Source organism: Octopus bimaculoides, chromosome 9 (genome assembly GCF_046866305.1).
Source record: "Octopus bimaculoides isolate indiv1 chromosome 9, ASM4686630v1, whole genome shotgun sequence".
NCBI lineage: Eukaryota > Metazoa > Mollusca > Cephalopoda > Octopoda > Octopodidae > Octopus > Octopus bimaculoides.
The window spans coordinates 34496550-34520505 of NC_142936.1; the positions used below are offsets into that span (position 1 = coordinate 34496550).

Genomic DNA, 23956 nt, shown 5'->3' on the forward strand with positions numbered 1-23956 from the left:
ACCACTTTATAGTGTACTGGGTGCTTTTACACATCACTGGCATGAGTGCGTTTACATGGTACTAGTATGAGTGCTTTTTACGTGACACCAGTTCCTGTGAACCTACAAGGTTTGGAATACTCAGCTGGAGAGGGATGCCTGGTACAGTCTGTATGCAAAGACAACCATGCTTTTACTTAACTTGACGTGTCTTTTCAAGCACAGCAACACATCATCCCCTCTGTGAGTCCCAACATCTGTAGATCTTTTCTCACCACTTCATCCCATGCTTTCCTGGTTGTGAAGCACGGCCAAGTATTTCTTCTGCTGTGTACTCACAGAAAGATTGCATCAGTGGTGCTTCTCCCTGGCACAAATCCAAACTGCATCTCGTTTAGGCTGACTCTCTTCTTTATTAATTGGGCTATGACCCTTTCTGCAACTTTCATCACTTCCACATGTTCCCTCTACAATTTGAGATCAGCAGCTGTCATCATTCATATGCATTACATGGCTGTACCTGTGCAGTCTTCTCTTTTGCACGCTATATCTGATTCTTTGTATACCCAGTTTTTCTCTCAAGTCACTTTATCATCAGTTGTATATGCACACTGACATTACCCATCCATCAGAGCATACTGGTTTCATTTCTTTGAAGCCTTCACATATCCTCAGTAGTCACAGCCCATGTCTCACTGCCATGTAGCATAGCTGTTCATACACAGGCATCATAACAATCTGCCTTTCACTCTGAGGGAGAGGCCCTTTGTTACAAACAGAGGTAGTAGCTCTCTGAACTTTGCCCAGCATATTCTTATTCTAGTAGCTATGCTTTCAGAACAACCTCCCCCATTACTAACTTGGTCACCTAAGTAACAGAAACTGTCTACTACTTCTAAGGAGCTCCCCTGACATTTGAGAGAGTCTATTTTTTGTACATTCCTGGTGTTTATTGTACCTGCACATCTGTCACATGTAAAGGCTACTTTCTCTGTTAGTCTTCCAATGATGCCATTACAGCTCTTATTTGTCCATAGCTTGCACTGGGTACACCTTATTGAGTTCCTCCCAACAAAGCCATCTCCCTGAAGGGATCTGTGATTTGTCTGTTTTCCTACTTACCAATACTCTTTGCTAAATTATCTCTAGGGCCCTTTGATTCCAGTCTGTGCTTCCATACCTGAAATTTCTTCTCTAGTTTTGGTAGTGATTCAGCAATAAGAATGAGGTCATTAGCCTAGAGGAGCTCCAAAGGACAACCAGTCTTACATTCTTCAGTTATATAATAAAGAAGAGGGGGCTAAGAACTGATCCTTACCAGAGACAGGTTTGTTTTTGGCCAAGTATTTCTTCTGCAATGTCCTCACTGAAAGGTTGCATCAGTGGTGCTTCTCCCTGGCACAAATCCAAACTGCATCTCATCTATGCTGAATCTCTTCCTTATTAATTGAGCTATGACCCTTTCAGCAACTTTCATCACCTGGCCCAGCAATTTGATGCCTCTGTTATTATTTCTGTCCAGCCATCACCCTTGCCTTTGTAGTGGTTGACTACAATTCTGCTACACCAATCATTAGGTATGACTCCCTCGTGGACAACCTGATTAACTATGTGGGTGACCAAATCATATCCCACTCCACCAGATGTTTTAAGCATTTCAGTGCTGATACCTGCTGGGTTGGAGGCTTTCCGTTTTCATATTCTTAATTGCTTTATCCACTAAGCTACTGTTGATTCAGATAGCTGGCCCTTCTGTTGGGTCCACATTATGCATTCTCTACATTTCGCAATCTTTCATAGTGGCACTTCCAAGACTTCAAAGAATCACTAATTGCAAATGAGCCATCATCCATGTGAAGACATTTCTCTCCTACCACTTCATGATTTTCTGACACACTGTTTTGCAATCCTAAACACTTCAGGCGTCTGGTCCTCACGTTATAAAACATTGGCAAACTTCCTCGTTTCTGCTTCTCCCCTGACTAAGTATACCTCCCTTCTAGCTACCTGATATAGATCTCTGTACCACCTGTGTCCAGACCTTCCATCTCTGCTTTCAGGCCTGTTTCTTCACTTTAATGGTCTTGTCTACAACATCATTCCACCACCACATCACCCTAGGTCTGGTTGGGACTTTGCATCAGCCACAGATTTGGTCTGTGACACTCAGCAAGCTGTCTCACAAAAACTCCCAGTTGCCCTTTATGTTACAAGTCTGTAGTTCCTCTTTCTCTCAATTTAAGTGCCCCTAAATTTCTGATCATTTAGAGGATCCTTAAGCTTCCAAATTCTTTTCCAGATTGATCTACTTCTTGAAATTTTAGAATGAAGTCTAAAGTCACTAATAACTAATCTATACTTGTGGAATGGGTACATTCTTCACCAGAGAAGGTTTTTGCATTTCTAAGCAACCATGCATCTCACTTTCTGGTGAGAATGTAATCAGTCTGACAAGTATGGTCACCTGATTGATAGATTAGGTGACTGGTTAGCTTCCTGCAGTTAGTGTTGCAGATCATTAGGTTATTTGCATCACAGAACTCCAGTAGCCTTGTTTCCTGCTTGTTTCAGGAACCAATTCCATGGTCCCCATGTACACCATTGAAGATACCTAGCTGTTGCCCAACATGTCCATTGAAATCACCAGCCATGAAGATGAGGTCATTGTCATTTGTCTTTGAGGTAACCTGCAGGAGAATACCATGAAAGCAGTCCTTTTGTTCATTTGGCACACACTGGGACGGTGGAGGATAGGCAGAGATAATTGTTACTGTGCTACTCTGAAAGACTAGCTTAAGCTCAAGTTCTCTATTGCACACCCTGACTACCTGAATGACCTTATCAATCTATTTCTCTGTGAGAAGTATAGCCACACCACCTACTTCATCACTGTTACTTTCCTGGAAGATTTTATACCTATATGTCTTGCCCATAAGGAACCTAGCTGATGCTCCCCTCCACCTTACTTCCTGAATGCAGCAAACATCAGCACACCTCTGTTAAAGCATCTTAACAATCTTGCCAAACCTACTTTTCAATGTGACTGCATTGACAGTACCAAATCTGAGGAAGTGAAAAGGGACGTAGGAGGGAACATGCAAAGGGGTGGGGTGGCATTCAGCATAAGTGCAAGGAAATAGATGGTTTGTTAATTGACTAAATAAGTAATGCTGTCTCCTTTTGATGCATACAGTAATATGGATGAGACCACTGGTGGGAAGAGCTATGAGAGCCTTCTGGTACGGTGGAGAGATTTCCAGTATAGGTGATGGGTGTGGGTATAAGTGGTGGGGGTTGGAATGGAGGGGCACATTGTGAATAAGGAAGGGTAGAAAGATTGCTCCTTTCTTAGCTACAACAGAAATAAAAAAAAAGTCAAGGAGGGAAAAATATAAACCTTGAAGGGAGGGTGCATATTTAATGAGTGACAAAAAATTACGATAACAATAGTTTAGCTTAAATTAAATTACAAGTGGGTTAGTATTTTATAAGGTAGAAATGTAAATTGATGTATGATCAAGGCAAAGAAAAGGCACATTTAGTTGGATATGATACATATGGCAGAGAGCAAGCAATGCATATTGAAGAGATCTGCATGTACAGAAGGATTTGTATAAAGGTAGCAACAAGAAGAAGGAAATGAAAAGAGAAAAGGTTACCACCAGAAATGGCCATCAAGACAGAGATATGAGGAAGCAGCTATGCTAGCTTCCAGGGAATGGACAGTAGTAAACATCATGAATAAAGAAGGGCAGAAAGAGTACTCTATAACAGAAATAAAGAGACAGAGGGAGAACAGAAATCAGAGAGGGAGAAATGTAAATATATATATATAAAGCATATATAAGCTGAGTAGCTCATTATTGCCAGAAAATTTTCGCAATAGAATACCTTTATTTCAATCTTTCTTTCTTCCATGTCTTCCCTGATGGATAAACCTCTTGATCAGGACAGATTTCTGCATTATTTGGGGTAATTTACAATGTTCCAGTAAACAAATTTTTTGTTGTTCCATCTTGTAGGTAGATGTAAATTTTTTTCTCTTCTTTCCTATTCTTGAACATCCAACATAGAGCTGACCATGGGTGAGTAGGGCTCTTTAAGGTGTAAACCAACAACTAAAACTGTTTGCCCTTGTGATTTGTTGATGGTCATGGCAAAACTAAGACACACTCAAGATTGAAGTTGTTTGAATTGAAATAGAACATAATCTCCTGAGTCTGTGCAAAGGAGGCTCTTGTATCCTTATTATCTAATCAATGCACCCTATGCTCAGGTATCTCCTGAGATTGTGCAATGGACACTTGTGTTCACATATCAAGTCTATTCATTTTGTGTTTGGGTGTCTCCTGAGCTTGCTGCTGATACTTTGTGAGGGTTTTTAACTCTGTTGTCCTAATGAAATTCCTTACTTGTATACATACATGCGCAAAGACAGGAAGATACACACACACACATACACTCAATATGAGTGATATACATATACAGAGAGAGTGTGGCAAATATATATATAAAGAGGGAGAAAGTTTACAATGAGAAAAGCATAAAAGACAAAGAGAGACAGATAGAAAGAGAGGATCTTTTCTGTTGCTGTCACAGATTTTGAAATTTTAAAATTAAGTGAAAATTTTCAAATTTGGTATGTATGCACATATTTTTAGTCACTAAGGGACATGCTCAAGTGGTTAAGGTCAAGCAAATCTGTGGTATTGAGCAGAATATTTGCTATAATAATATTTCTGCTTCAACCACCCAACACTGAATCTATCTAAAATGTAATGGAAAATAGGTTAGTTTCAAAACATTGATGTCCAGGTCACAAAAGCAAAGTTTGAAGCGAATAGTAGTCATTTCCTTTGATTTTGAGATAGAAGCAAATAGGAAATAACACTTACTGACCAAAGTCAAAAAAATAAATAAATAAATAAAAATTTTGTTACACAATGTAATTAGTAATTGACTTGGAACTCACCGCTTAATAATTTCACATCCAGTGAATCCAGCAACCTCAGACCAAAATTTCTGATCTGATTTCAGCTTCATTAATTCACTGTACTTTAATCCTGAAATAAAAAATAAATGTTACAACCAATGCAGTGCATTTTAAAGTTTGTCTTCTGGGTTTTGCTGCTTATTTCCTTTTTTCAATAATAAACGTCCAATGGAATAAGTTTTGCTTAAGCAATTGTTGTTGTTGTTGCTGATTAAGCCCAGGTAGATTCTTATGAAGCAGATGAACAGTGAGTGGTACATTGAGTCAAACAGACTAGAGAAGCGATTAGGAGGAAAAGATCAAACAAGAATCTAAAAACAATCCAATTCGCCATAATGTATGGGAACACACTCTTTTGGCAACAATCAAACAATTGGCAATTTGGGCTGATTAGTGATCCCCACCATCAACTGTTTAGTACAGATCTGGTGCCCTCCTATTTTGATTCAATAAAAGATAGTCTTTTGGGACAACAATTTGATGATACAGACAAGATGAAAGTGGTGATGAAGTAGGCATAAGAATGCAACCTTGAATTTTTTCTAAGAGGATCAATGGTGCAACTACATTGCTTGTGATTGAGATTGTTGAGTAATACCTTTGTATAGAGGACAGTCTACCAGCATGTACAATTTGAACATCATCATCATCATCATTTAATGTCCATTTTCCATGCCAATTAATAGAAAACTGAGTCCACTTATAAATTATTTTTGTTATAACTCTTGTGCATGCTTACCGTTGCTCAAGAAATTACTAACTGGTTCCATAGAAGAAGAATTATATAACTTACAGGGAGAAGGAAAATCTATTATCAGAAAACTTGGAGAGGAATTTTTTATGGAGACTTGGTATCTCCATTACTTTATGTGATTACATTGATTCTTTGACAAGCATACTGAAAAAAAATCCAAACTTGCTTATAAGCTTGCTAAGACTAGGGAGAAAAATCCTCTGCTACATATGGATGGCCTGAAACTATATACTATAAATGAAAAAGACCTAGATTCTGTTAACACTAAGAATATTTAGCAAGGATATTGGTATGCAGTTTGTAGTGAATAAGTGTGGAGTTTTAATTACAGAGAGAGGTTGAAAGATTAAATCTGAGAGTAAAAAGATACAATATATTGCTCAAAAAGAATGAAAGAAAGAAGTACTTAGGGTTGTTGCAGGATAATAAGTTAATGGAAAGGTGCTTGAAAAAAAAAAAACTAAATAGAGGTAATATCAAGGCAATTAATGTGGACCATGCTGATATTGAGATACTCTGCTCCTGGACTAAGACATAGCTGCAGGAATTAGATAGAACAACTAGGAAGCTACTCACAATACACAACAAGTACCATACTAAAAGTAATATCAGGCTCTACACACCAGGAAGGGAGCAAAAGTTTGTTAATAACAGAAGATACCATCAATACTGCAATTTTTAGTTTGGAAAACTATGTTGTGGATAGTAAAAAAGAATATCTGCAGAAAGAAATATCAAAGAAGTCACTAAAACAGAAAGAACAAGAGAACAAATAGCTGGAAAGACAATCAACTCTATGACCAATTCATGCAACAAACCAAGGTTTGTTAACAGTAAAGAATGCTGGTTGAGGCTGACAGAAAGAAACCTGAAACAAGAAACTGATTCTCTGATTACAACCACTCAGGGTAAACCCATTAGGACAAATTTGAGAAAGACAGAGATTGATAAATCTCAGAGAGCAAATGCAGAATATGGAAAAAAATGGACGAAGGTATTTCCTAAGTGAGTGCAGTAAACTAGCTCAAAATGAGTGTAAGTACAGGCATGACTATGTCAGTAAAAGGGTGCACTGGGATGTTAGCCAAGTTTGTGGATTCAAGGTGTCAAAAAAGTGATATGAATACACAGTGGAGAGTGTGATGGTAAATGATAATTACAAGATTTTATAATATTTCTTCAGAGAGACTGAAATAATAAGACCAAATATGATTGTAGAAGACAGAAAGAACAGTGTAAGATCATTGAATTCGCAATATCATATGATTGGAGTAGAGTGAATATCAAGAAAACTAAGAAATGCTAGGACTGAGCTAGAAAGATGAAGATGATACTTGTTCCTGTGGTAATTGGTGTACTTGGTACAACACCCAAACTGCTACCTTGAATGATATTGGAACTGCTACTTTGAAGGATGCTAGAATTGAGACATGTGTTGTCAACCTGCAGAAAAGTGGCATTCTGTATTCTTGAGATTTTACGAGACTTGTCACCAAAGCTTAGGATAACATTGCTGCTAATAAAATTTGCAAGCAATAGCTTTTGAATGATGCTGATGATGGAGGTCATGATGATAGTCAGCAGCAGTGTCATCATCATTATCATCATACAAAAATGATCACATGCTAATTTAGTCAGCATAAATTGATCCTGAGGTTTAGAATGTTATCATGAGATTTAAATTTCCATAAATCGTAAAGATTCTTGCAGAATATAGGCTAGCACTTTCTACTGGTTGACAGTACAGTCCTTTTGAAAAAATACCTTGGAGGCTGTTTGTTTCACTTGAGATAGACAGAGCTTCTTTTATTATTCTCATCACCATAAATGCAGTTAGTCAGTGACTAGTCAACAACAATATTGCTCATCAAATAAGATATAGAATAACTAAATATGATTCTTCTGCTAAAATTTGAAAGTGGCATTGCAAAGAATCAAGCAAGTTATCAATTCTGTGTGTGTGTGTGTGTGTGTGTGTGTGTGTGTGTGTGTGCACACGTGTGTGCGTGCGTGTGTGTGTGTGAAGTGCATAAATTTGGTGAGTAACCCACACCAACACCTACCTGAAATCTTCATGAATTCAATCAAACATTGGCTGAACTGACTACTGATGTCTGGCTGGTCAAAGTGCTCAAGATGGTAGTAAAAGAATGTAATGTAGTTAACAAGAAGACATGCCATATCATATGATACTGGGCCAATGTGGGAAAATTCAAAGTTAGTCAGCTGCAAAATATAGAGTAAGTATGGCATTAGCTCACATTGAAAAAATGAACATGGAATGTTACAATTCACCAGTTGGGTCTGATAAAAATTTACATTATAAAATGGTTTTATTAGTTTAACATACATGTACACATGCATGTGTGTGTATGTGTATGACTATATATATATATATATATATATATATATATATATATATATATATATACACACACACATACACATGCATAAATATATATGAGCCTGGTGTTGCCATCCGGTTTCACCAGTCCTCAGTCAAATCGTCCAACCCATGCTAGCATGGAAAGCGGACGTTAAACGATGATGATGATGATGATGATGATGATATATATATATATATATATTGGCTAAACTGGCAATATGACCATCCCCAAGTACAACAACATATATATATATACTTATGTATATACATATGTACATATGAAATATAAATGCAACAAACAATAAAAAACACAACAGGAGGGAAAATGTTTAACAAATACAGTAAGATTAATGCTCTAATGGGAAGAGAGTCTTAACATTTTAACATTTTGAACATTAGTCCTTCATCAAAAGAAAGAGAAAATAATAGAGTGAGTGAGAAAGTCATTTTCTGTAAGCAGATTGATGAACTTCTACAATTCACTCTGGATCAAAATGCAGCTCAAAGGTTGCCATCTCAACAACAGTGATAAAATGGCAACCTTTGAGCTGCATTTTCCTCTTGGGAAAGAGATGGAAGCCTGCAGATGCTAAATCTGGTGAATAGGTCAGGTGCAGAAGTGATACCATGTTGTTTTTAGCAAGAAACTCACAAGTAACAGGGTGCACTTTCATCATGAGGTATCCAATTATTCACGCACCACAGATCCAGTCACTTTCACCAAATAGCTTCCCTCAAATGCTTCAAAATGTTGCAGTAGAACAACATTTTGACAGTCTGGCCCTGAGGGATGAATTCTCAATGCACAATACTACATTTCTAGGCATGATGTTCATGGCAAGTCTTCCAGATTGCTCATCATCTTCCAGGGACATCCTTCTGCTTTTGAAGTACCCATGCTACCCAAAACATAGCTTACAACCCATTGTGTCATCACTGTATGCTTGCCAAAGCATGTTCAATGTCTCTGTAGCAGGTTTCCCAAGTTTAATGCAAAATTTCATGTTGGCTCTTTGTTCCTGTCCATGACAAAATCACAGACTACAGCATATATGTGATCACAAAAAGACAAATTTCACAACTTGCGAAGTAAACACAGCAATGTCACTTGGCACACTGCCGCATGAAGGTCACTGCTAGCTCTCACTGTACATACAGCCATGTGCTGCCATCTGTTGGTGTGCTACAGAATTAGTCAAGGAACTTTTTGATACCAGGTAAAGAAGAAAAATAAAAAAGATAGAAAATAGATAGGCAGTTAGTAACCAGATGAGCATGCAGTTGTATGGTGGGAGATAAGAAGGGAGGAGAGATGGCTATTTATGTGCAAGAATAAGAGTGTTTCTGTGTCTGGAAGTGGGAATATGGTTGGGTTGAGTGCTATAGTGATTTTGTAGGGTGGGTGTATTTGTGTAGATGTTTGCAAGTGTGAAATATAGTGGTGTTGAACAGGGAAGTGTGAGGTACTGGTGTGTGTGTGTGTGTCTGCACACACACACACACACACACACACACACACACGCACACACACACACTTGAATCAAGCATACATGGTTACTTTGGCAGCTGTGATTCGTATCAACTCTTCAGTTTTTCTTCAGCTGTTTGTCTCTGAAACAAACTTAAACTTTTTAATTCTCTTCTCTCCTCATCCTGTATTTTGTGACTGAGAATCATGGTGATCTATATTAATAAAAGCTAAATTCTGTCTGTCTGCCTGGGACCCCTGTATCTCAGTCTGCCTTTGTTCTACATAGACATATTATACCTTTTTGGAACCAGGATGATCCCGGGATTGAAAATCTGCCCTTCATTTAGTTCTTGAACATCCAGCATTGGGATCTGATTTAAAAGCATTTGGGTTGCTAGTTCTAGCAGTTTGCTATTTCTTGGCTGATTCATGCCATCTTGTTTGATATTTATCAGATGACATCAGAGATCAATGGGGTGATAAATGACATTCGCTTTGTAACTTTCATGTTGAGATATAAACTTTGGGACAAATTGGCCAACAGTTGGAATTCAACTTGGGACTGGAATGATTGCATTACAGAATTAATTCTCATGTCCTTAACCTCTGATCAAACACCACCGGGGTATATAGTCATTATAGATGTATTATAGTCATGCTATTTAGCTCTCTTTAGTTTTGGGCTGCAGACCCAATTAACCCTCTGCAGGAGCTAGCTTAAAAGTCCACACAGAGTGTGGCTTATAAGCTAGTTCTGTATAAATCTATTGTTTGTTTCAAAAAGTTGGAGTTCTTATCAAAGCACACCATAAAACTTTTTTTTGTTTTTGTTTTAGATGATTTCTTTGGATTTACATGAATCTTATGTAGTAGATTACAATAATATTTGAAAAATATTTTTCAAGTTTCATTTATTTTGAAATTTTGCCTTTCCCTCTACTTCTTTATTTAAAGAATTTTTTTTATTTGTATGCTTTGAAAAAGTAGATAGTATGATTTGGCTAAAGATGTTTTTTCAAAACTTGAAATGAAAAATTTATGTACAGTTACATATATACCAGCAGAACAAGACAAATTATAACTTCATTGATTTTGTGTATGTAAAGGTAATGCTTATATTTAATTTTACATACAAATTATTGAAAGACAGAGCAGAGACTTTCTTTCTAAAACGTTTATAAAGACTTGCTACTAGTCTTACCAGAAGCAGATAAAGCTACAGCATTTTTGATACCATATTTCTGTGTGGTTTTCCTATAGCAAATATATTTTTTCTATATACAAACAAAAGAAAAGCTTTGTGTAGACACATACACAATGAAAGTAGTCAACTTTTATCTTGTGCCATGAAGATGCCTGAAATTGCGTTAACTTCTTTCATTTATTTCAAAAATTATATTGAAATTATAAAAAAAAAAATTTTTAATTTCTTTTGCTAAATAATACTGTCTGTGTGTGTGTTTGTGTGTTTTGTGTTTTTGCATGTTTCTTCCTATTTATTCTCTTCCAGAAATGGGAAAAAATTATTTTCCATGTTTATAAAATACAGAACAAAATTCTTTTGTTTTAAAGCTTTTGGGGCCCAGAAATGTGCTGTAAGTCATTTTAAACAAAAGGCTTGTTTGTAGGAGTACATTAATTAAAGCATTTTTGTAATAAAATCAACTATTTTCACAAAATTTAAGGTAGAAACAAATACATGAATATACAGATAATCTATTGCCACAAAAGTAAGTGCAATAATATTCACAAAACAAAACGGTTCAATGTAGTGGTAAGAAAGCCTATTTCTTCCCAATAAAACATTAAAATTCTCTCCTCCTGACAGCATATGAATTTATTGTTTTATGAATATTATAGAATTGATGTTTTTTTTAGCTAAGAATCAAATTGGCAATTAAAATTTAGATAATGGTATAGCCACAGCCATCCAGCTGGAACTAGTAAAAATAGCCTCTGTTGTAGTTTAATCTATGTTACCATATTCAATTTAATCTTGATATGAATGCATAGTTGACTGATGAAGAAATTGGCTTCTTAACCACAAAATTCTTATGTTCAATTTTACTGCACATATAGCCTCAGCCCAACTCAAAATACTGAATGTGAGTGGGTATCATAAAGACATAAATACCTCATGGTATTTAATTACATCCTTTTATGGTCTGAGTTCAAATCATGCTAGTGTCATCTTTGCTTTTTATCTTTCCAGGATTAATAAAATAAATACAGCCAAATATTAGAACAATCTAATCAATTATAACCCTCCCTCCAAAAATGTTAAAGATTCTTATTCCATGTAGTCTACACTACAGTCAGAATAGTGTAATCTGTAGAGCACCAAAACAATGCATTATTATATTTAGTTATAAGGTGGTGAACTGGCAGAATCGTTAGCATGTCGAGCAAGATGCTTAATAGCATTTCATTCATCTTTTACTTTCTGAGTTCAAATTCCACCGAGGTCGACTTCGCCTTTCATCCTTTTGGGGTTATAAATTAAGTACCAGTCAAGTACTCAGTTCGATGTGATCAACTATACCCCTCCCACCAAATTTAAGGTCTTGTGCCTATAGAAGAAAGGATTATTATATTTAGTTATGTCCCTATAAGTCCCAATCTTTCCAGTTGATTTCATCTGATCTCTCAGTAGGACAATAAAAAGAAAAGTACCAGTGGTGTATTAAGATGGATTTAATCATCATTTCTCCACTTCCATACATGTGCACACACACACACACACACATTTGTGGTCTTGTGACAATCTTAGAAATAATAATAGTGGTGGTTGTGAAGGCAGTGCTATTGATAAGGATTCTACAAAAAAATAATTGTGTGTCTCCTTGTTGTAAATGAGTATCACTATCATACAAGTGATATCAATTGTTTCCAATCTTCTTCTAAAACATATCGATCACAGGAAGAGCATCTGACCATAAAGCATTTGCTTTAAAAAAACTCTATTTGACCCAAACAAACAAGGAAAAGTGGTTATTAAAATGAAGATTATAATACACACACACACACACACACACACACACACACACACACACACACACACACACACACACACACACACACACACACAAGGTGCATTCCAGACGTTTTAGGATCTTTTTTTTTTAAGTGAGGCAGTGATAGTTGTCCTAGATTACTGTAATTTTAGTTTATCATTACTATACATTTAATAAGCTGACCTGGCAACTTTCGTTATTCCAGATTGAAGGAGACAGCTGTAACAGCAGTTTGAACACATCATGTTAAAACACTGCTTGTCACAGTTGACTAGTTTGAAGAATGTAACTGGGATGTCAATAAAGTTTTGTGTTAAACTTGGTAAAAATGCTACAAAAACTTATGAACTGTCCAAGACTAGTTATGGATTAATTTGCATGAGCTGAGCATGTTTTTCACTGGCACAAGAGGCCAAGCAAAGCAAGTCAACTAGGAAGCCTATGATGATTCCTTTTTCAACTGAAAGGGTATCATCTATACTATTATATGTCCTGGATACCTTCACTTTGGAGAACTTACATGGACTGTCACAGCAAGGCTGGAGTGCTACAACAAATGTATTGAAGTCAGAGGATCCTACTTTGAAGGAGATTAGAGTTTTGTACTTCTTTGAAATTAATAAATATCCCTCTTGAAAAAGTCCCAAAATTTCTGATATCCACTTTCATCATCATCATCATCATCATCATTGTTTAACGTCCGTTTTCCATGCAAGCATGGGTTGGATGATTTGATTGAGGACTGACAAACCAGATAGCTACACCAGGCTCCAATCTGATCTGGCAGAGTTTCTATGACTGGATGCCCTTCATAACTCCAACCACTCTGAGAGTGTAGTGGGTGCTTTTACATACCACCGGCATGAGGGCCAGTCACACGGTACTGGCAATGGCCATGCTCAAGTGATGTTTTTCACATGCCACCTGCACAAGCACCAGTAAGTAACGTTAGTAATGAACACGTTTGAATGATGCTTTTTACGTGCCACCAGCAGAGAAGCCAGTCAGCTGCTCTGGCAATGATCATGCTCGGATGGTGCTGTTAGCACGCCACTGGCATGGGTGCCAGTCATCAAATTTGCAAATTTGATTTGATTTTGATTTGTATATTAAAAATGAGTGTTGGAATAACCATAAAACAACAAACACTGACTGAAGAAAGGATTCAGTATGTGTTTAGAGTCAAATATTACCCTCCCCCCCACACACACATACGCACTACAATGTTCCAGGATATCAAGACCCAAATGGTTGAAAACAAAAACAAAAAATAGTATAATATTTACATAAGCATTATTTGAAGAGGTGAAATAAATGGAATCCAATTGGAGATTTCCATGAATTAAGCATTCCTTGGTAAAATGGAAAACATTCTTCATGTCTTTCACTGCTGTTGACACAATGGGTTTCTCATTCACTCTTTTAAGGGTTTCGTCTTTTTCAATTAATCTGTTGTTTTTTTGGTATGGTGCCACAAATGTAAGCTGTTCCATAATGTCTTGGCGATGATGTGTTCTGTAGAAAGAACTCAGAAAGGTCACTATAATACAGTTAGGGAGCATTCAAAAAGCTAACTAAAAATAATTATGTAGCAAGTGAAAAGAAAAATCATGAGCAATAATATTGTTTCCATTTTACCAGCAAATACAGGAGACAACTCTAAATATGCTTCAATTTTATTTTGATCTCATTATCATATATTCATTTTCAGTGAATAAATAACTTAAAATAAAGAATAAAGTTAAATTCAAAACAGAATATGAGGTCTGATCAAAAAGTACCGGGACTGGTGCTATATAAAAAAAATAATTACAGCACATATGAATTCAGTATTTAATCTCCTTTGAAGTAGTCCCCTTCTGAAGCCACACACTTAATCTAGCATCATTTCCATTGATGGAAGCATTCCTGAAACTCCTTTTATGGGATAGTGAGTAGCTACCTCATTGCATTCTCTTGGGTTTCCTTCATGTCATGAAATTATGTTCCTTTCAAGTGAGATTCTTTCCAAGCTTTGGTTTTGGGGTCATAGGCATAGATCCATGATTTGATACCTGCAATAACCCTTTTCAAAAAGTTTTTGTCTTCGTTGACACAATGAAATCCTGCACAGTTGAAACCCATTCTTTTTGAGATGACCACATTCTGCACACATCACTTCCAAGCACTACTATAAATAACAGAAGTGAGTGAGAATGTTATATCTTTAGTGTGCATGTGCAACAGAGTTCAAGATGAATCTGTGCCAAGTGGCTTCACTCTGCACCCTTTAGGCCTGTTACAAAAGCGACAGTCCTGGTACTTTTTGATCAAACCTCGTATTCTCTAAAATAGAAAAGAAAATTTCTACTTTCTGTTTTCCATGAAAATTTAAGTTTCTACACTTACTATTCTAACATTTGTTAGTTGGAAGATTTATTAACAGAGAAGTGTAAATGGTAAACATAAGGAAGCTTTTGTTTTAGGAAATAGTTTTCACACTATACCATATAGAACATCCCCCACCTCTTTTGATAATTGATTATACCCAGTTTCTTTAGAAATAAATTTTCCAAATTTATTAGTAGCTACACCTGTTTATATACTAGTCATGAGAATTGCTATGCAGAATGTGAAACTCTTATTTCTAGTTCTTATGTTTTGTATTACTGCAGTTCACTACCAGGGTGGTAACACTATAACTATAGTTTTGGTATCATCCACTTGTTGCAAATGGCTGAAGGCAGATGAAAATTTGTTTAGCATTCCATTAAATTTTCTAGGAGTATTTTGCATTTAGAATTCAGTTTGTTTATTCATTCACATTGTGCCTTCATTTGTTAGAGAGAGGAGGAGTGAGCTAAGAGTTGGAGAGAGAGTGAAAGAGAGGGAGGGGTGAGTGAAATAACACATAGCCAGCCAAGAGAATGCAATGAGGTAGCTACTCACTATCATGTGATTAGTGGAAATGAGAGGTGAAGAGAAAGAGAGAAATATTTATGATATGAAGAGGGGAATTACATAATTAAAAAGTTTAAAAGTTTGTTAAAATAAAAGAGAGAGAGAGAGAGTGTGTGTGTTTAGCAGAGGGAAATTTTAAAATCATATAATATATTGTTACGAACGCCAGCACGCGAAGCACCTCCTCAACACCGAAGGGGGGACTCGCGCACGCGCGAACATTCAACACTCAGTGAGCTAGCAAAATTCGTCTGTCGGTACAATCCTGACCGATAATAAAGCCCCGGCTGGAGCACGTAACGAAGAACAACACAGGCAAATAGGACGGGGAGGAAGAAACAACACGAAGACCATGCGTTGGGTAACTTTTTCTTTTTCTTTACATAACATCACAGAATACATTTAAAACATTAGAATAGAGCATTACATAATAACAATTCCAATACATGGCATAACAATTCAATAACGTTGACAAAGTTTCCAAACAATTATAAGCTTTCCAATCATTTTTACATCGCAAAGTTCGTGTCTCAAGTTTCATTTGACAACAAAGTTCTTCTGCTTCTTTCTTTTGTATTTCTTTTCTTTTCCTTTCTTTTAGAAGCATTTAACAACACAGTTAACAACTCAGAGTTCTTTTTTCTCTAAAATAATATAAAAGCACATTTACCAACAACGAAGTTCATTTCCTTCAGGTCTGCTACTTCCACTGACCAAGGTAGTCTGCAACTACGATTCCGTCTCTCTCTGTCCCTCTCTATACATTTCTGCTGACCATAGCTTTATCCGTCAGACTTATTCTTCTCACTCGACTGGCCCCATCTCAACGGGCAAACTGCTGTCTCCCAACCGCTCCGGCTGGCTGCTACAACCCAACTGCCTCGGCTAGCTGCTACCGCTCGACTGCCCCGCTGGCTACCAGAACTCCACTGGCCAAAATTCTCTGCTAACTGCTTTTGCCGCCAATTCTTGTTCTCCTATTCATCCCAAATACCATAGCTCATTGTGCTACCCTACCCCCTGCCAAGATGGGTCGGTCGGTACATGATTCCTATGCTGCCTTTTTTTAACTTTCGCTGACCGAAAAGGGGCAGCTACGCTAAAAATAGCTGTGGTTGCCGACGAGACAAAGGAAATACCATTCTCCCCAACTGACCAGAGTACGGGTTCAAAACCCAGCCCAGGAGATAGGGATATAATGCCAACTGTATTTTTGGTCGTCGCATCAATATTATTGTGACTGGAAGTGAAATAATGTAGCAAAATAGCTGTGGATGTTATTTTTTTAAAATTTGCAATGGAATTGAAACTAATTGTGTAAATAAAATCATTGTGTATATCTCTATATCATTTTATGTACATTAATTGTATATAATGTAAAGTAATTATGATAAAATATTGTGTAATAAGGAATATAAAACTATATATTGGTCTTGCAGTTTCAATAGAATTAAATACTAATGAATGATATGTTTATTAAGCATTGTATAAATTGTTATTGTATATTTTTGTATCATTTATTGCACATGGAACAATAAGATTTATATGCAATAAAAATGCATATCATCCTTTCTTTCTTAAACAGCTCCTCTTCATTTTTTCAGTCCGTGGAATTTTCATGGGTCCTGCTAGTCATTTAATAATGTAAGACTTATCAGGTGTATTTTACATATGGTAGAAAAGGAAATACAATGAGATGAGGTGACTTCCCCATACAACTGCCAACGTACTATAAGCAATTTCTCATAAGTTTCTGTTAACGGATTAACATTTTGGTTTTGTTTCCAAATGTCTTATTATTTCTGAAAATTATTGTGCCTAGTGGACTGAATGCTCATCCAGCTCCCTACCCTATGGCATTCAGTCTCCCATCCAAAGTATGGTCACATTAGACACAGGGCAATTATGTGATACATATAAAATATGTCTTTTGTTATATCTTCATTTAAAACCTGTTGCTACGAACACTTTCTAGAATATGATTTGTGTATATCATCATCATCATCATCATCATCATCATTATCATTATTTTCTATGCTGGCATGGGTTAGACAGTTTCAGAGAGCTGCATCAAGCTCCAGTTGCCTATTTTGGCATGTTTTCTATGGCTGGATGCCCTTCCTAATGCCAACCACTTTAAAGAGTGTACTGAGTGTCTTTTACATGTCACCAGCACAGATGCCTTTTATGTATCACCAGCACAGGTGCCTTTTATGTATCACCAGCACTGGATATGACCACAATTTCATGTAGCTTGATGTGTCTTCTAAGCACAGCAAGTTACCAGAAGTCTTGGTCACTTGTCATTGCCTTTATAAACAATTATACACATACATGCACAATTTCATGTATGTATATTTATAAATGCATACAAATCTAGAAACGTGTGAGTAAGTGTATGAATGTGTAGGAGTGTATATTTATATATATAAAACTCAGAATGTGTGTCTGTCTGTCTGTGTGCATAACTAAAACTTGAGAACTACTCAACAGATTTCATTCAAATTTTAGGCATGCCTTACTTAGGGTCCATGCAGCATCATGGGCCAAAAAATGTTCAGCTTCTTGCCTCAGCTTGTTCCCTCAATATACACAAGAGAAAAAAGCTAGGTCAGTTCCTCCTCAACTTTTTGTGAACTCTTAAATATATTTCCTGGGTATATATATACATATTTTACCAAATCCTTTTTGTTATAACAACGTTGTAAACTGTTTCAAACATATTCTTATTATTATTATCAAAGAATGTATATATGTATTTTGATACTTAAACTGTTTCTAACATTTTCTATTATTATCAAAGAATATGTATATGTATTTTTCCATATATGTATTTTCATACTTACACTGTTTTTAACATTTTCATCTTATTATCAGAGAATGTGTGATAATCAGTATGTAACACTACAAAGCTCATACAAAGCTTTATACTTAAATATATTCCTCTTATTATCATCAAAGAATGTATATATGCATTTTAATACTCAAACTGTTTTTTAACATTTTCTATTATTCTCAAAGACTTTTGATAATCTTTTTCTAAAAAAGTGAAACAGGTTAAGTAAATAAATATCTTTAAAATAAGTGCATTTTCAAACCTTCTTTCATATATATTTCCACTCGTACGGTATTCCACAACTTTACTTTATTTTTGAAACACTTATAAAGAAAATTAAGCATGGAGACATTGAATATGTGAAGGCTTTCATCAGAAACCATCCGGATAGAGTACACGACACTGCTTTTCCCCTTCCCAGGCTACAGGCCCACACCCCCAACACCCATACGGTTAGGATTGGCACTCTCAACGTCGGCACGCTGAAAGGTAGATCTGGTGAAATTGTTGAGATGCTTGAACGAAGACGCGTAGATATGTGCTGCATCCAGGAAGTAAGATGGAGAGGAGGTTCTGCGAGGTTCCTCACAGGCAAAGAACACAGGTACAAGATTTTCTGGGCAGGGAACACTGACGGGGTCGGGGGCGTAGGAATACTTCTAGCGGAGAAATGGGTGGATAAGGTAATCGAGGTCGTTAGAGTAAGTGACAGAGTACTTAAGATCAGACTAGTGCTTCATCATAGATTAGCTACTGTCATCTCAGCCTATGCACCTCAACCGGGGCTACCAGATGGTCTGAAAGACCAATTCTATGACACCCTCTTGCAAACTACCTCGTCGACGAGTGACAGGGACCTTCTCTTTGTGGCTGGAGACTTCAACGGTCATATCGGACGTCATGCTGGAGGCTTCCATGGCATACATGGAGGCTATGGCTTCGGTTCCCGCAACGAGGAGGGAACCAGACTGCTGGAGTTCTGTGATGCAACCGATCTTATGGTCTGCAATACCAACTTCAGGAAACCTGCCAGTCACCTAGTCACCTACCGCTCCGGCAGACACTCTAGCCAAATCGACTACATCCTCGCCAGAAATAGGGAAAGAGGGCGGTTTATAAATGCCAAAACCTACCCTGGCGAAGAATGTACCCCACAACATAGATTAGTAGTTAGCGACTTTGGGATCAAGGCAAAATGGGTGCCCAGAATTAGACAGGCTTGGAGGAGAAGGGTGTGGAAGCTTAAAGACCCTGCAAACGGACAGAGACTTAGAGACAAGTTACTTGAAGCATTTAACGAAATAGAAGGGGATATAGCATCATACAACGTGGAAGACAATTGGAGATTTCTGCGGGACAACCTGTTGAAAGCCACCGACCAGATTTGTGGGTGGTGTAAGGTCCCCCTCCCGACCCAGAGTAACGTGGTGGTGGAACAAGGAGGTAGACAGGTCTATTAGACAAAAGAAACAGGCTTGGAAGGACTGGAAGAACGGTGGTAGCAGGGAATTGTACCAATGTGCCAGAAGGGAGGCTAGGCGACAGGTTTATTTAGCCAGAGGGGAAGCAGATAAGGAAAGATTTGCCAATGTTCTGCACCGTGAGGACCAAAGACTCGAGGTATTTCGTGTTGCAAGACAGTGTAGGAGAGAGAATAGTGATGTTGTAGGAGAGAAATGTGTTCGCATGGATGATGGTACGCTTGCATTAAATGAGGATGCAAAGAAAGAGGTCTGGAGATGCCACTACGATAGATTGCTTAATAAAGAGAATGAATGGGAGAAAGAGAGCCTGCCGTATGTCGACCCAATAGAGGGACCAGCTATCCGAGTTGATAGTACCAGGGTAGATAAAGCAATTAAGAGTATGAAGACCGGGAAAGCCCCCGGCCCATCAGGAATCACTGCAGAGATGCTCAAAATATCTGGCAGTGTTGGCTATAGCCTAGTCACCCGTATTACGAACCAGGTGATACACGAAGGAGTCATACCCAATGACTGGTGTAGCAGCATCATAGTCAACTGCTACAAAGGTAAAGGTGATGCTTTAGATACAAATAATTACAGAGCATCAAGCTGTTAGATCAGGTTATGAAAGTTACAGAGAGGGTCATAGCCCAACTAATTAGGGAGCGAATCAATTTAGATGAGATGCAGTTTGGGTTCGTGCCAGGTAAAAGCACTACTGATGCCTTATTTCTAGTGAGACAGTTGCAGGAGAAATACCTAGCTAAGGATAAGCCTCTGTACCTGGCTTTCGTTGACATGGAGAAAGCCTTTGACAGGGTCCCCCGATCCCTTATCTGGTGGTCAATGAGGAAACTTGGGATAGAAGAATGGTTAGTGAGAGCTGTGCGAGCCATGTACAGAGATGCTGCCAGTAAGGTGAGGGTTGGAAATGAGTACAGCAATGAATTCCGGGTAGAGGTAGGGGTCCACCAAGGTTCCGTCCTCAGCCCCCTCTTATTTATCATAGTCCTCCAGGCAATCACAGAGGAGTTCAAGACAGGTTGCCCCTGGGAGCTCCTCTATGCTGATGACCTTGCCCTAATTGCGGAGTCACTATCAGAACTAGAGGAGAAGTTTCAGGTGTGGAAGCAAGGTCTAGAACTGAAGGGCCTTAGAGTCAACCTAGCTAAAACCAAAATCCTAATAAGTAGGAAGGTAGATAAAACACAAACCCCTTCAGGTAGATGGCCCTGCTCAGTATGTAGAAAAGGAGTAGGTAGTAACTCTATAAGATGTACCCGGTGCAAGCTATGGACACATAAGAGGTGCAGCAACATCAAAGGCAGGTTAACTAGCAAGTTAGTTTTTGTTTGTGGCAGATGTTCAGGTGCAATAAAGACTGTAAACAAACAGGAAACAAGTTCTATCTCATTCCAGGGTGAAAAACTAGAGGTAGTCGATAGCTTCCGCTATCTGGGCGACCAAGTTAGTAGTGGGGGTGGGTGCGCTGAAAGTGTAGCTGCTAGAATAAGAATAGCTTGGGCAAAGTTTAGAGAGCTCTTACCCCTGCTGGCGACAAAGGGACCCTCACTCAGAGTAAAAGGCAGACTGTATGACGCATGCGTACGAACAGCCATGCTACATGGCAGTGAAACATGGGCTGTAACTGCTGAGGACATACGTAAGCTCGCAAGGAATGAAGCCAGTATGCTCCGTTGGATGTGTAATGTCAATGTGAATACCCGTCAGAGTGTAAGTATCTTGAGAGAAAAGCTGAACATTAGAAGCATCAGTTGTGGCGTGCAAGAGAGACGATTGCGCTGGTATGGACATGTGGTGAGAATGGATGAGGATAGCTGCGTGAAAAAGTGCCACACCCTAACAGTTGAGGGAACCCGTGGAAGAGGTAGGCCCAGGAAGACCTGGGCTGAGGTGGTGAGGCAAGACCTTCGTACATTGGGCCTCACCGAGGCGATGACTACTGACCGAGACCTTTGGAAATGTGCTGTGCGTGAGAAGACCCGGCAAGCCAAGTAAGATCGTTGCCAGTGCCCCTGGACTGGTTCTTGTGCGGGTGGCACATGAGATGCACCATTTTGAGCGTGGCCGTTGCCAGTACCGCCTGACTGGCTCCCGTAGGATTTTCGAGCGAGATCGTTGCCAGTGCCCCTGGACTGGCTTGTGCGGGTGGCACATAAAAGACACCATTTCGAGCGTGGCCGTTTTCGTGCGGGTGACACGTAAAAGCACCCACTACACTCTCTGAGTGGTTGGCGTTAGGAAGGGCATCCAGCTGTAGAAACTCTGCCAAATTAGACTGGAGCCTGGTGTTGCCATCCGCTTTCACCAGTCCTCAGTCAAATCGTCCAACCCATGCTAGCATGGAAAGCGGACGTTAAACGATGATGCTGATGATGATGATGATATATATATGTGTGTGTGTATATATATGTGTGTGTGTATATATATGTGTGTGTGTTTATATATACATATTTATCTATGTATGTATATGTATACATATGTATGTATACATATAAATATCTACTACATATGTGGGAAATTCTGTCTGTGGGTGTGTTTGTGGAGTTGTTAGCTAACTCCTCCTACATCGTTTTATCAATTTTGATGAAACTTGAGTATAACTGATGTCTGGAAACATCATGGCATGCAAAGATTATCTTATTTTAAAAGCTAAGGAAAATAACCCATTCGCCCCTGGAAGGAATCCTTATATATAGCCAAGGGAAATAACCCATTCATCTTCCTAAATTATTTGGTAAAAATGAAATTGCGTATGCTTATTTCTTAGTATTTGAACTGTTAGACTTATTTTCGCAATAGATCCACTTATCCACGAATATACCAACACTAACGCCCCTGAGGGTAATTCTCTGGGAATGAACAAAAGCCCTTTTCAGAGTTATTTACTTTGAATTGTTATTATCTCATATCTGATTAGCCTGTTATTATGTAACATGCTTCACGATTTTAGTATACATACCTTATTAATATTTCCTCCTATGTTCTATATACTCTGGGAATGCATTAAAGCCCTTTTCGGAGCTACTTTATTTGAATTCTTACTATCAGGTAACTAATTTCATGTTATTACATAACTGACTTCACAATTTGGGTATTCATAACTTATTGGGGAATTCCTAAAAACAAGATCTTGTGTAAGACAGTTTGGTATTGTCTGTAAGTCCAAAAAGTCTACATACTTTGTATTGTTGTTATTGGATTAGCAAAACAATTATGAGAATGGAACCAAGGGATAAGCCCCACTTTTCCGGAAATTACCAGGTACGTCAGCTAATATATATATATATATATATATATATATATATAAAACAATTGAGAGTATGAAGACAGGGAAAGCCCCCGGCCCATCAGGAATCACTGCAGAGATGCTCAAAATATCTGGCAGTGTTGGCTACAGCCTAGTCCCCCATATTACGAACCAGGTGATACACGAAGGAGTCATACCCAATGACTGGTATAGCAGCACCATAGTAAACTGCTATAAAGGTAAAGGTGACGCTTTAGATACTAATAATTACAGAGGCATCAAGCTGTTAGATCAGGTTATGAAAGTTACGGAGAGGGTCATAGCCCAACTAATTAGGGAGCAAATCAATTTAGATGAGATGCAGTTTGGGTTCGGGCCAGGTAAAAGCACCACTGATGCCATATTTCTAGTGAGACAGCTGCAGGAGAAATATCTAGCCAAGGATAAACCTCTGTACCTGGCCTTCGTTGACATGGAGAAAGCCTTTGACAGGGTCCCCCGATCCCTTATCTGGTGGTCAATGAGGAAACTTGGGATAGAAGAATGGTTAGTGAGAGCTGTGCGAGCCATGTACAGAGATGCTGTCAGTAAGGTGAAGGATGGAAATGAGTACAGTAATGAATTCCGGGTAGAGGTAGGGGTCCACCAAGGTTCCGTCCTCAGCCCCCTCCTATTTATCATAGTCCTCCAGGCGATCACAGAGGAATTCAAGACAGGTTGCCCCTGGGAGCTCCTCTATGCTGATGACCTTGCACTAATTGCGCAGTCACTATCAGAACTAGAGGAGAAGTTTAAGGTGTGGAAGCAAGGACTAGAATCAAAGGGCCTTAGAGTCAACCTAGCAAA

The 23956-nt window shown here is 38.2% G+C and overlaps 1 protein-coding gene across 3 annotated transcripts in view; it reads right to left on the minus strand.

The window, feature by feature from the left end:
- The window catches only part of LOC106882578 (uncharacterized), a 109368-nt gene that overhangs the window by 5494 nt on the left and 79918 nt on the right, over nucleotides 1–23956 (minus strand). For all 3 annotated transcript variants that reach the window (XM_052970583.2, XM_052970584.2, XM_089357398.1), the window contains 3 exons: nucleotides 13884–14112; nucleotides 7790–7952; nucleotides 4952–5042 (listed from right to left, as the gene is read on the minus strand). In XM_052970583.2, coding sequence (XP_052826543.1) covers nucleotides 4952–5042; nucleotides 7790–7952; nucleotides 13884–14112 — 483 coding nt within the window. The remainder of the gene's footprint in view (nucleotides 1–4951; nucleotides 5043–7789; nucleotides 7953–13883; nucleotides 14113–23956) is intronic.